Source organism: Vidua macroura, chromosome 1 (assembly GCF_024509145.1).
Source record: "Vidua macroura isolate BioBank_ID:100142 chromosome 1, ASM2450914v1, whole genome shotgun sequence".
NCBI lineage: Eukaryota > Metazoa > Chordata > Aves > Passeriformes > Viduidae > Vidua > Vidua macroura.
Window position 1 is genome coordinate 8200992 of NC_071571.1, and position 12058 is coordinate 8213049.

The following is a 12058-nucleotide window of genomic DNA, read 5'->3' on the forward strand; positions in this document are numbered from 1 at the left end:
TGATTAATCACGATTACCATACATTATCATACCATCAAATTTAATCATATCAATGAATTCCCATCTGCAGGAGGAGCAGCAGCAGCTAAACATGATGGTAACAGCTATTAAATAAGAGAGAAATAGCTGGTTTCTAAATGCAGTAACCCTTTAACTTGTCATGTTGGCTCCTGTGTGCACATGCTCTATAGACAGTAAAATGGAGTAGAAAACTTGTGCTTTTATATTTTACTGTCATTTATCTTTCTGTAAGGTGATTGCTGTTTAACACAGCTAAGGAGAACCAGTATTGTAGATTTTTTTTTCCTCTGTGTTAATGATGGTAGATTTTCTTCAATCTCAGCTTTAGTACCTGCTAAACACAGAATCACAGAATGGCTGAGTTTGACAGGGACCTCTGGAGGTCACCTGGTCCATCCCTCTGCTCAAGCAGGGCCACCTGAAGCCAGTTGCCCAGGAACACATGTGGATGGCCCTTGAATATCTCCAAGGATGGTGCAAGTGCTCAGGCAACCTTACAGTAAAAAATTTTGTTTATATAGCTATATAGGTTGTACTTTGATTTTTGTGTATTTCTGTGAATGAAATGTGAAGCTTTTAAAAAACTTCTGTAAGCAAAGCACAAACTTTAATCAATACAAAGAAGGGAAAAGTATTATGCTTTATATATGTGCTTTTTTGCTGTTCATTAAGCACTGTTAAAGAGTTACTTTGCAGAAATCAAGACTTGTAAAGAAATCCAATTAAAATATGCAGTCTGCTGAGTACAATACTGTATGAGTAATCTAGAGCTTAAACACTGAATAGAGAATGTATCTATTATAATATTAGAGAGTATTAGGTGATAGTGTAGTTCTCTTAAGCTATTTCACTGAGATGAGAAAATGTCCTTTTAAAAGATAACTCAGTACATTTCTGTCATCACAATATGAAAAAGAGTAAATCTGTAAACTGGTATTTGTTCATCTTCTGTGCCTTCAGTTCTTGCTAATTCTTTAGGCTGTTAAAGGGAAAATGCTTCATTTTATTATAAAGCAGTAAGTCATTACTGTTACAATAAAATAAGGCAATTCAGAGAGATGTTATGGGTTGACTGTAGGATACCCAAAAATGATTAAAATGTTCAGGCCTTTTTATGCAATGCATGAATAGTACTTGGAGGCATATTGGGAACTCTGAGTATGTAAAGTTCTCACATCAATGTGTTTGTAAGGTCAGAGATGTGCAGAACATCTCAAAATGAGATCTCCTAACAGAACTAAAGACCATCAATCCCGTAATTTGATTATTAAGTAATCAGATCCTTTTCAAAGTCCAGGTTAGCAGCAATTCTCATTTTTCTTTTCAATAAAGCTGGCTGCTTCTTGACTTTTTTGTAGCAACCTGACCATTTCTTGTTAAAGAGAGAAGCATCGTCCCTAGGTCACACTGAGGTGCTCAGATTTTAAATAAATTGTAAATGCAACTTCAAGCTTGGAATATAGAAATCTTAAGTTTGATATTCATGATCCAGTTTAGTTGTAGCCTCAAGTTGTTTCTAATTGTTAGTGACTTGCAGGCCACCAAGATACACGTAAACACCGTGATAATATTTCCATGGAGTAGTTTCTGTAAAGTCCAAGGGAAAGATCTTATCTCATTAGTTCCTACAACAGGAGGGGTTCCTAATTTTTTACACATCCATAAAACTGTTAGCTTTCAGCACAAAAACTATGCAGAAGGATTTTACTGTCTTTTACTAAATGATTATGAAATCCTCATCTTTCAAGGGAGAGTTCATTGTTCGAAATGACATTAATGTCTCTTACACTCTTTCCCCAATTTGTTTGTGTTGTACTTAACCTTAAAAGTTAGAAGGCACCAAACAAAAATGATCATGTGCTCTTCCAACACCCCACTCCTGCAGAGGATTGCAAACTTAAGTGAAATTGAATCTTCCGGATGAATTAATTTAAGAATTCAGTGTTAAAGAACTTCCTTAGGTTTGTGGTTTGAGAGATTCGGGTTTACTCTTCCCTTCAGTCTGTGCAAGTTGCAACAGCTTGTCTGTCACACTATTTCTCATTATGGCCTGTCTCTGCTGGAGGCACTCACTCTTCCTTCATCCCTACCAAATAGATGGATGGGAGTGTGGTTTTTTGCACATCAGCACTTTAAATTAGGAATTTAAATCTAAAGTTGGGATCTTGTTACCAGTACATTTTCTATGTCTGTATTTCATTAAGGACTCTCTGAAGCAGAAGTTCTCCTGTGGAGAAGTGGTTGCTTATGGGCCCCTCTGTTTTGTTGCTTCTTTTAAAAACACACTGAAGTTGGGAATGTTTTTGTCTCCATGTGCAACATGAATCTGTTCCTGCTGGATGTATTGCAGGGATGCCCTGAAACTTGCTGAAAAGGGACACTCTTAGTATACAATAGTTCTAAATTTTAGCTTTAGTCTCCTGAACTGTTAGGGATTGTCAGTCTGCTGGGAATACCCATCCCTGTCTGCGTTGCCTGTTATTTATTTTAGCTATTTGATCACGAGTTGGTTTAAATAACGGGATTCCATGCCTTTCTCTCCTTGCTTGTACTGGTTTACCATGTTGGCTGAATTCTACTTTGAAACCCTAAACAGGGAAGTAGGGCATTGGTGATTTCTCCTACAGATTATGTGGACTTCTGCCTAAGCCTCCCAACACTCTTTCTTATCTCTTGGAGTTGTGTAGTGTCAGAGAGGAGCTTGTCCCAGTTGTGTAGTACATTTTAATATTAAAAATTACTTTCAGCTCAGTTGAGAATATCAACCCATTCTCTCTGACTCAGTCTGCCTGCAGTGCCAGGATCTGTGCAGTCCACAGACTTGAGCAAATGCTTGGCTATCTCCATACGTTTTCCCCTCAGAAAATATATTCAAGTAACTTTGAAAAGACTCATATATAGGTAAGATAAAACTGTTGTCTGGACTTTTTGGGCACTCTGAACTTCTTTGTCCATGACTGGTATGAATTCAAGGTGTGTCTTTAATATTAGGTGATCTTATCCAAAATCTTTTGAGAAAACCATGGTGCTTGCTAGGCTTTAGTTCACCTTGATGGACTTACATAATTGTCATAGACATAAGAAGAACAATACTGAATCACTGAAACTATATTCAAAAAGTATCAAAATTAATTTTATAATAAAAAATTTCCGTGAGTCATTCCTTTCTGTATGCTGTGCAAACTAAAAGAAAGTACTGTGAAACTTGAAGACCCATATTTCGTGGAAGATATGGATACATATTTCTACTTGGAAATTTTTGAAACATATCCAAGATATATGAGCAGGGTTTCCTACACAAGAGGATGAAAAGTCAGTTTCTTGCACAGAAGGTAGGCAGTTTAGGAAAGCTTTTCGAAAAGTCTGGGAGCTGCTGAAATAAGAGGATTAACATCTTGTGACAGATGGCTATAGTTTTAATTGTCATAGCTTATAGTGGTCATTATTCTTTGCATTTAAACCATATAAGAAGAATTAACTGAGTGGCCCTGCTTAACTGTCAGTGGGGTTCTCCTAGCTCTTTGCATTTTAAGTGAGATTAATAAATGAAAACATGTTGTACAGGCAGGGTGTATTTTATTGAAAGATTCATGACGTTTCAATGACATTGTTAAGGTATTTAATTAGTCTCATGAAGAAAGTGGAGTGACCCTTTTAGAGAAGCTGATAAATCATATAATAGCTGTTAGATCCTCTTTATTCCTTGCTTTATAAGATTAACTTTGTGCTAAGCAATTTATGCTAAGTTTTCCCTTTTATTGGTAACCAAAGTTATCTGTGCTTCATGAATAGATTATTGGAGATAACATCATGTAATTAACAAGAGATGCAGAAAAGTAAAAGTACAATTTGTGTAAGAATTGTATGAGAGAAAATGTTAATTTCTTAACTAGGAAGGATATTTAAAGGGATAAAAGGAAGGCAAAATAGTGCAGTTCTTTGAAAGGATTAAAGTAACCTTATCTCGTGTTCTTTCAGAAGGTGGGATTGCATGAGTGTGTGAAAGTCATGTTCAATGAGCTATTCACAACTCTAATGAATTGTAGACACAAGCTGGCATTGCCTTTTTTTTCTTCCAAAAGTGATTGATGAGGTGTAGGTTATGCCTTAGCTATACTGAATAATTGAAAGTAGTAAAAGGGGAAATTGTACAACCTGCAGTTATTCAGAACTGTATAAAAATGTCAGTCTGAAGTGCAGTAAATTATGGTGTGTGTGGGAGGAAGAGTAGGTATGTTTTTTGGTAAGAGTAAACATCAGAAAATCAAAGATTTAAGACAAAATACCTGTCAGTAGCACTTCACTTGTGGTGTTATCTTCTCCTTTGAACTATTTCTGAAATGTCTGTGTTAGTATTCTCTTAAGAAATCTACACAGAATCCTATTTCCAATGTAATTTCCTTCTAGACCTCAGGTCTTGTATTCTTATGCACCACCTTTTTTTCTTCTTGAATTTTCAAAATAAAATTGCACAAGGATAAATTAAATTATGGAGTTCAGAGCTTTCCTTAAAAACAGGAAAAGATACAGACATCTGCTGGGTCATTCCTATGGACATTTGGTAGCTGTCATGGTAACCATTTCTGTATGAGTGTGAACCAGCCTTGTGGGATCTCACTGGGAAGGCACATAAATTTTTGTCCTTTCCCTCAGTGTTAGAGTTGGCCCCAATGTTGCACTCAGATGTAGAACCTTCGAGCCATGGCTGATCACATGAATTTTCCATTTTCTTTTGTTAGGTTGGAACCTGTTAGCTTAAAAATAAGTGTTCTGAACATTGAGTAAGGAAGTTTCCTGAAAGATTTAATAATGGTGAAGTAATAGTTAAAATGTTAAAATAGTTAAAATGTTTTTTGCAGGGACTCTTAGCTGATGTGTGTACTGAATACTTGGGTGTAATCTGAAACTGTCCGGATAGCAAAACCATGAAAAATGGGAGTAACTACTGTGCATATAAAGATTTATTATGCATCTATGTTACAGTATGCTTATTTTATCAGAAATAGACCATTATGAAACCTGGCTTTTGCACCTGCTCTTCATTAATTTTTGAAGTTAAATAGCTCTGAGTTGTCTTTTCCACCAAATACCAGGGGGCACTTGGGGGTTATTAGCAACAAATACTTGCTGAATGTAGAGTTTAACATTAATGGTAAAATAATCCACTACTAAAATTGTAGTTTAACTACTGTTAAACACAAAAAAAAAAAAAAAAAAAAAAAACAAAACCAAAAAAAACCCCCAAAAAAACACCAAAAAAACAAGCCCACCCTCAAAAGCTTTAAGCAATGGAGAACTGTTATATTATTTTGTACTGGTTTTAGGACAGTTAGAATTTGACATAAGTAAAAGCTGAAGTGGTAGTATTGTTGTGTTTCTATGGAATTGGAAAAAAGTAATGTCATTTCAGAATAATAGACAAAGACCTCATAATTAGAAAAATACCCACCATAGCTTATGTGTTTTCTTTTTAAAAAAGAGTTAATGTGTGTCTGGAAGTAGTTGAACGTTAGAGTTTTAGTTTCACATGTAGTGTGTGATGTGAATCAGTTGCACAACTGAATTCCTGTTGGAATTATCCTGGGAGCTTTTTCAGAAGAAAAATCTCAGCAATGTAAGATATGAAAATACAAGCTTCCCCCTCCCTGTTTATACTGTTATTTAGGGCAGAAGTTTTTATCTTTAGGGATATAGAAGCAAAGCTGGTTTAGGAAAGAAGTGGAGGTCAGTCTGTCATGATTGTAAGAAGGGAAAAAATCAACCTAATTTTTTTTTTTTAGAAGCAAACATTAGTAATTCGTTTTTCAGCAAATAACAAATGTCTTTGCAATTAATTTTGCATGATGGGCCTTTGGTTATCAGCCAAGAAATGTGATCAGTCATAATTTAGTAGTTTTTCAAAATGTCAGACACAAAGATAAAATTTGCTCAGCAATCAAATAAGTAGATATTTGTTAGTGAATCCAGAATCTTAAAAAGTGGAAAAAAATCCCAGAGTTCTTCACTACTAGGGACAGAAAAAAGAGAGGCCAATAGGAAGAATTCCAAACTTCAGATATTTCCTTCTTGTTCTTTCTTGGACTGTTTTAAGAGTTATTTTGAGCCAAACTTGTGTTGCAGCATGTACTTAAATGACATACACTTCTAACTAGAGAAAAAAATTCTTCATGTATCTTAGTGAGCATTTGTTGGGATTTTTTGACACCAGATTTTGGATAACAGCTGGATACCTGTTATTTTGTGTTAACTCAGTGCAGATATTTAGAGGACATTAAATGTTTTGCTTCTTAAGATGGATGGACACCTTTGGTACTGAAGATCACAGGGAACTTGAAATCAGCATTACTATTATTTTTAACAGTAAAATGTCTTACTGGTTATTGGTTCATGGCTTTTTGGTTTTTTTTGGTTTTTTTTTTTTTTGCAAATAAGCTATAATTTTTTTTTAAGTGTGAGCTTTCTTAGACTTAAAATGACCTTGTGTTACTCAGTTCTAAACCTTACCTAAAGCTTATGTCATAAAGGTTTGTTTCTTTATGATGGGAAATATAGCTGTTCTCAGTGTGTGTAATACTAACAGACTTCGGTGGCCTAAACTAAGATGTTGTGCTGGTTGCTGGTCTCATTTTGAATCCTTTTGGTTGAAATTTTCCAAATACACTTTCATTCCAAAGGCGAAAAGGTGGAAAAATATTTTGTGCCCAAGTGAGTTATTTAGAAATGTTTTATTATTGCTCAGTTTCCAAGGAAGAAAATTGAGTTTGGCTGCACTGAGGATGTTTCATTACATAAGGGCTGTGTGAAATTCAACAGGACTTTCCATGCATTTGCAATTCAGGGCTGCCTTGGGAGGAGACAGATCTGGGCATAATAATGAGGGTACAGGTTGGCAGGTTGGTACAAAGAATTGTTCATTTAAAATAAATATACTGGATTTTTTTCAACCTGTGCCTGCTGCTTCCCTGGCAGGCAAAAGAGGGGAGATGGCCTGGTGTAAGTGTACAGGCAAGGAAATTAGGGGCTGAGTTGGGCAAGTAGGAGCTCTTGACCAGCTGCCACAACACAAGACCACCAGCTTGGAGTCTGGAAGCTGGGAAGCTGGAGTCATGCTGGGATTAGGAACCAGTGACCAGAGTGAAAGACATGATGGGGATGAGAGAATGTATCTGAAGGAGTGAGCAGGACCAGGAGAACAAAAAGGCAAATTGGGCAATTTGGCCAGGAATTAATACTGAAGGAGATGCTTGAGACCAGGTTACAAATGTGGTTGAGAAGCAGAGATGCTGCTTAGTTTGTAACCTAAGCCTGTTGCCTTTCAGCCTAGCACTAAAACTGAAGTCTGGGAGTGAGAGGAGAGACTGATAAGGATCTGTTACCTAAACCAGGGCAGAATACATCGAGTTTGGAAGAAGCAGGTAGAGGAGACCATGATCTGCCCTGCCATTTGGTGCTTGGAACCAAGCCCAGACAGATCATTGCTGCTGCCAGTTCTTCAGCTCGGGTGGCAGATATGTGACACTTAAGATTTATTAGCCCAGGTTTCAGTAAGTTTCCACGTAATTTGTTTTTTGCTGGCTATTTTACAAATGACTAAGATATGTGTAGGCGTATGTCTAGGGAAAACTATGAGGAACTTGAGAACTTGTGAGTCAAGCTCTCTGAAAATGGGGAAAAAAGGTTGTCAAGACGATGCTCTATCCCGAGATGCAAGATGAGCATGTGGACTATGTGCTGTAAATCAGATGCAGGGTTAAAACCATCTTGTGTGCAAGTGCTCTGTTGAACTGGGTTCTCCCATGCTCCTGTTGCAATGGCCTTATGCATTATCCACTGGTAAAGTAATAACTAAATAGCTAAAAATGAGTTGGTCAGCTGGGTGCCTCCCTCAAGGACGTGCAGCATGTGGAAGGGCTGTGTATTCCCTGGGATTGCTGTAAGAGCAATACTTCGAGAAATAGGCTTTTGTCACCAGAGCTTCTGAGATGAGGGAATGCATCTAACCTTATGTGGAAAGTAGCTCTGGCAACTCCTATGTGCAGTGCTGCTGGAGGCGTACTTTGGGAGTGAAGGGTCAGAGTCCTCAAGGTTTGTGTTCGGTTGATCTTTTGGCAGGCAGCCAGTGCTGTCCTGCTCAACACGAGGAAAGGGCAAAGCAGTTCAACATCCTTCTTCAGCTAAACCTGAAAAGGGTTTTATGGAACAAATAAATGTCACTTTTTTTCCATCCCAAACAGCTCCATCTTGCTCCAACTGCTGTTGTTTGCAGACAGACTGTGAAATTCAAAGGCAGTAGTCAGTTCCAAGGTGGCAGGAATATTGTGTGTTGTGACTGTTCACTTGCAGAAGTGTAGAGCTCCTCCTACAAACTGTGTATGTTATGAGGACTGTCATGCTTGAGTGTAATATAATGTCTTTTCACTAAATGAAATACCCACAGGAGACTGGCTGACTGGAAACACTGGCAAGGGGATATAGACCCTTTAATCTCTAGGAATGATAATGTATTTACAGTTGATGGCTGTAGAATGACATAAAATAAGTAGTCATAGTTTTGGTCCCAAATAAGAGGTCTTGATATCTCACATATCCCCATTCAGGTGTTTCAGGAAGATTTAATAATGATCTAATAATTTAATAATGGATCTGATCCTTGATGCTTCTCATCTACTTATTTGGGCCTTGCCAATCCCAGTTGTATTGTGCTGCTAGAAGTCTGTAAAGCAGCTGTCTTGTGCTGCTTTGATTTTGAGTATGCTCCAGGGCCATTCTTGCTGTGTGAGAAATTCTTATCCTAAAATTCCAGTCTTTGTACAGTACAAATATGATAGGGTGAGACTGTGCATACCCTTGGTGAGGGCAACTCAAGTGATAAAAGATAAGCTACTGCAGCTTAGTTGTTTGGTCCTTTCCTGATGACAATACTTCAGTCTAGCAGGGAACTTTTGGTCTGGAATCTGTTTTGAAAAGCTTGTGTTCAGCAATGCAAGTTTTAAGCTTCAAGGTGAGCATCACATATAGACAGAACTGATCCCAACCACTGATTTCAGAATCTTTATAGAAAGGAAGGATGTTCACAGATTATTTTCATTACTTACTTGATTTACTCACACAATAAGGAAATGGTTGAAAATATAATTTATGTGAAGCAAAGTTTACTCTGTATTATCAGAGGTTGCCAATGTATTTTGTCAACTTTTGATATAAAAAAAATTCTAGTGTGAATTACTCAATTAAATGTGTCTTCTGCAGAGTTCTGGTTTTGTATTAACATACTGCTTCCTGCAATATGCAAAGGCATTAAAAAAAGAAAAAAAATCCAGTGCCTTACTGGAAGAAAGAAAATGTTGTACTCTTTCTTAAAATGGTTCAGATGCTAAACTGTGAATAACCAGAAATGTTACTCTCCTCTTAATTCTTTTAGAAAGATGACTTCTTTAATTTTCTGGATGTCATAAATTGTCCTTCCTCCCCCTTTTTTTTTTAAGTAAAGCTGCTCCTTTCTGTAGCTTACATTGGGCTAAATTGACGATGAAGAATGGTATGGTTTATGAAGATAAATGTCAGGAATGTCTTCTAAAGTAGACATACAGATTTTTTTGGATTAATGGGAAAGAAGGTCAATAATTGCATGGATTTCAATAAGCTTGAGAAGAAATGGCATTCCTGTGGTGCTAGTGATTATTAAAACATTGTGAATTCATTTCAAGATACTGTACTTGGGTTTAATATATCTTCCATTGTGAAGGAATGACTCAGTAAAGGCTGTCGGTTTGTACAGGTGATAGGAGATAATTCATATAGTAATTGTATTTTTGAGAGAAAAAAGTTATAGCAGACAGTACAAAAATTTCTATATGGTAGCCTTAATTTTAATTCTGCCTCATTAAATAGGGCCCTCCAGACTTCCAGCAGCATACACCTGGACCAGTTCCTACCAACTTCTCCCAAGCCCCGAGGCTGCCAATCCAGGACCAGTGGAGAGGGCCACCCCCACCACCTCCACCACTCCCTCCTCCACCTCCTCAGGACAGAGATCCTTTCTTCTTAGCAGGTGAGCATTTTCAATCCCATTAACCATTAACACCCACCTATCGTAAAGTGACTGCATTGTGACTGTGTATCCCACAATATGAGGTGTTCAGAAGAACCTGAAGGCTGGAAGATCCCATCTGATGTAGTCAGGCTGGTACATACCAGAAATTCTGGTTGTCTAATATATTTTTGCTTCTTTTGATGTGGATTTTTACTTTTTAAAAATATGTCTTCACCTGTAACTGCCTTGAATCTGGATATTTATATAGACATAAAATTAATACCTAAGTGATTGTTGCAATGAAGTTGCTGCACTTTGTTATAATTTGGATAACGAGTACTCTCCATACACTTGAGTTTCTTCTTGTAACTCTTTAAACTGCCTGGATTGTGTGTGTAGTGTAAGAAATTTCTTAAGGTTAGATAAAATGATACAGCCTAGCAAAGAAAACAGAAGGTAAGTGCATGTTTATACCACATATATGTAATGTGTGTATATATATATAATTTTGTAAATATTTTACACATGTACAGTATGTAAAAATGTGCTAAATACTGGTCAGCAAATGGTGTCAATGCTTTGAGTTCTTAAACTATAATCACTGGAATCCTTCATTGATTTTATTAAAGTAGAATTTCCAAAAGGTATTGCTCATTCCAGCAGAGTACCAGTTATGCTGGACTTTCAAGGATCAATTCCTTTTATACACAAGTGACAGGAACAAGAGAAACAATATCTTGAGGGTAGCTCTTATAATTAAAACATCCCACAGAGTTTTGCATTCTGCAAATTTCAGGTTACTTTCCAAAACAGACTATAGCTCTATGTTTCTGAAATATGTTTATGTCCCAGGACGGTTGTAATTGAATCAATTCTCTCATTCCCGCAGATCCGAGGTTCCCAGGTCATCCCTTGTTTGAGCAGCGCAGCCCCCCACCGCCACCGCCTCCCCCGCTGCTTAACAGCGCCCATCCCGTTCCCACGCAGAGCCCGATGCCGTTCAGCCCGCCCGGGCCCGCCTTTAACCAGCAGGGACAGCAGCCGGTGTATCCCCGGGAGCGGCCGGTGCGGCCCAGCATGCAGCCGCAGGGCCCGGTGGGGATCCTGCACTTCAACCAGCCGGGCTCTGCCGCCCCGCGGCCCTTCATCCCCCCGCGGCAGCAGTTCCTGCAGGCGCCCGGACAGCCCTTCCTGTCCCCGCACACGCAGCCCAGCATGCAGGTACAGGGCTGGGGGAGTAACGCAGCCGAAGCATTGCGGGTCCGAGGGGATGGCCCCGCAGCGCCATCACGGCTGTGCCGGGAGAGCGCTGGACCTTCCCCGCTGCCGTGCCCCGGCCTCTCTCGGGGCAGCGCGGGGCGGCAGCGCCCTCTGCCGGCAGCGGGCTCCGCCCGGGCGCGGAGCGCGGCAGGGAGCGGGGCAGCGCTCTGGGGATGTGCAGAGGGCCGGGATAAACCGCAATAGAAAAACGGGTAGAGGACAGGAACCCTTGAATTCATCTTTTTTTGTTTTTTTTTTTTACTTCAGCTGTTGCCTTACACAGGTTTAAGAGTAGAATGACCATACACTGCTTTGGTTGGTCTGTTCTTTCCTCTGTATGATTTTAGTGTAACCTGGTTCATAGCTGCTTAAAGTTCTACAGACTTGAGAGGCTGGAGCTGCTTTTATGGAGTTTATTACCTTGAAACTAAAATACTTTTTTTTCATGTGAAGGGTCCCATGCATCCTCCATTACAGCCTCAGCCACAACCTCAACCTCATCAGCAGCATCACCAGCAGCAACAGCAGCACCATCACCAGCAGCAGCAGCAGCATCACCATCTCCAAGGGCCTCCACAGCCCCTGATGCCCATGAACCAGCCACAGTTCAGGCCTCACATGCAAGCCACACAGCAGCAGCCAAATAACAACAGGATGCAGTGTCAGCCACGACAGGGTCCAATGAAGCCAAGGCATGTAAGTACCACATACATCCGTGTCCTGCATGAGTAGCAGGCATGTAAG

The 12058-nt window shown here is 39.1% G+C and overlaps 1 protein-coding gene across 5 annotated transcripts in view; it reads left to right on the top strand.

The window, feature by feature from the left end:
- RBM33 (RNA binding motif protein 33) overlaps positions 1–12058 on the top strand; it is a 102206-nt gene that overhangs the window by 47557 nt on the left and 42591 nt on the right. For all 5 annotated transcript variants that reach the window (XM_054000614.1, XM_054000694.1, XM_054000859.1 and 2 more), the window contains exons 11-13: positions 9913–10072; positions 10944–11275; positions 11768–12010. In XM_054000614.1, the coding sequence (XP_053856589.1) occupies positions 9913–10072; positions 10944–11275; positions 11768–12010 (735 nt within the window). The remainder of the gene's footprint in view (positions 1–9912; positions 10073–10943; positions 11276–11767; positions 12011–12058) is intronic.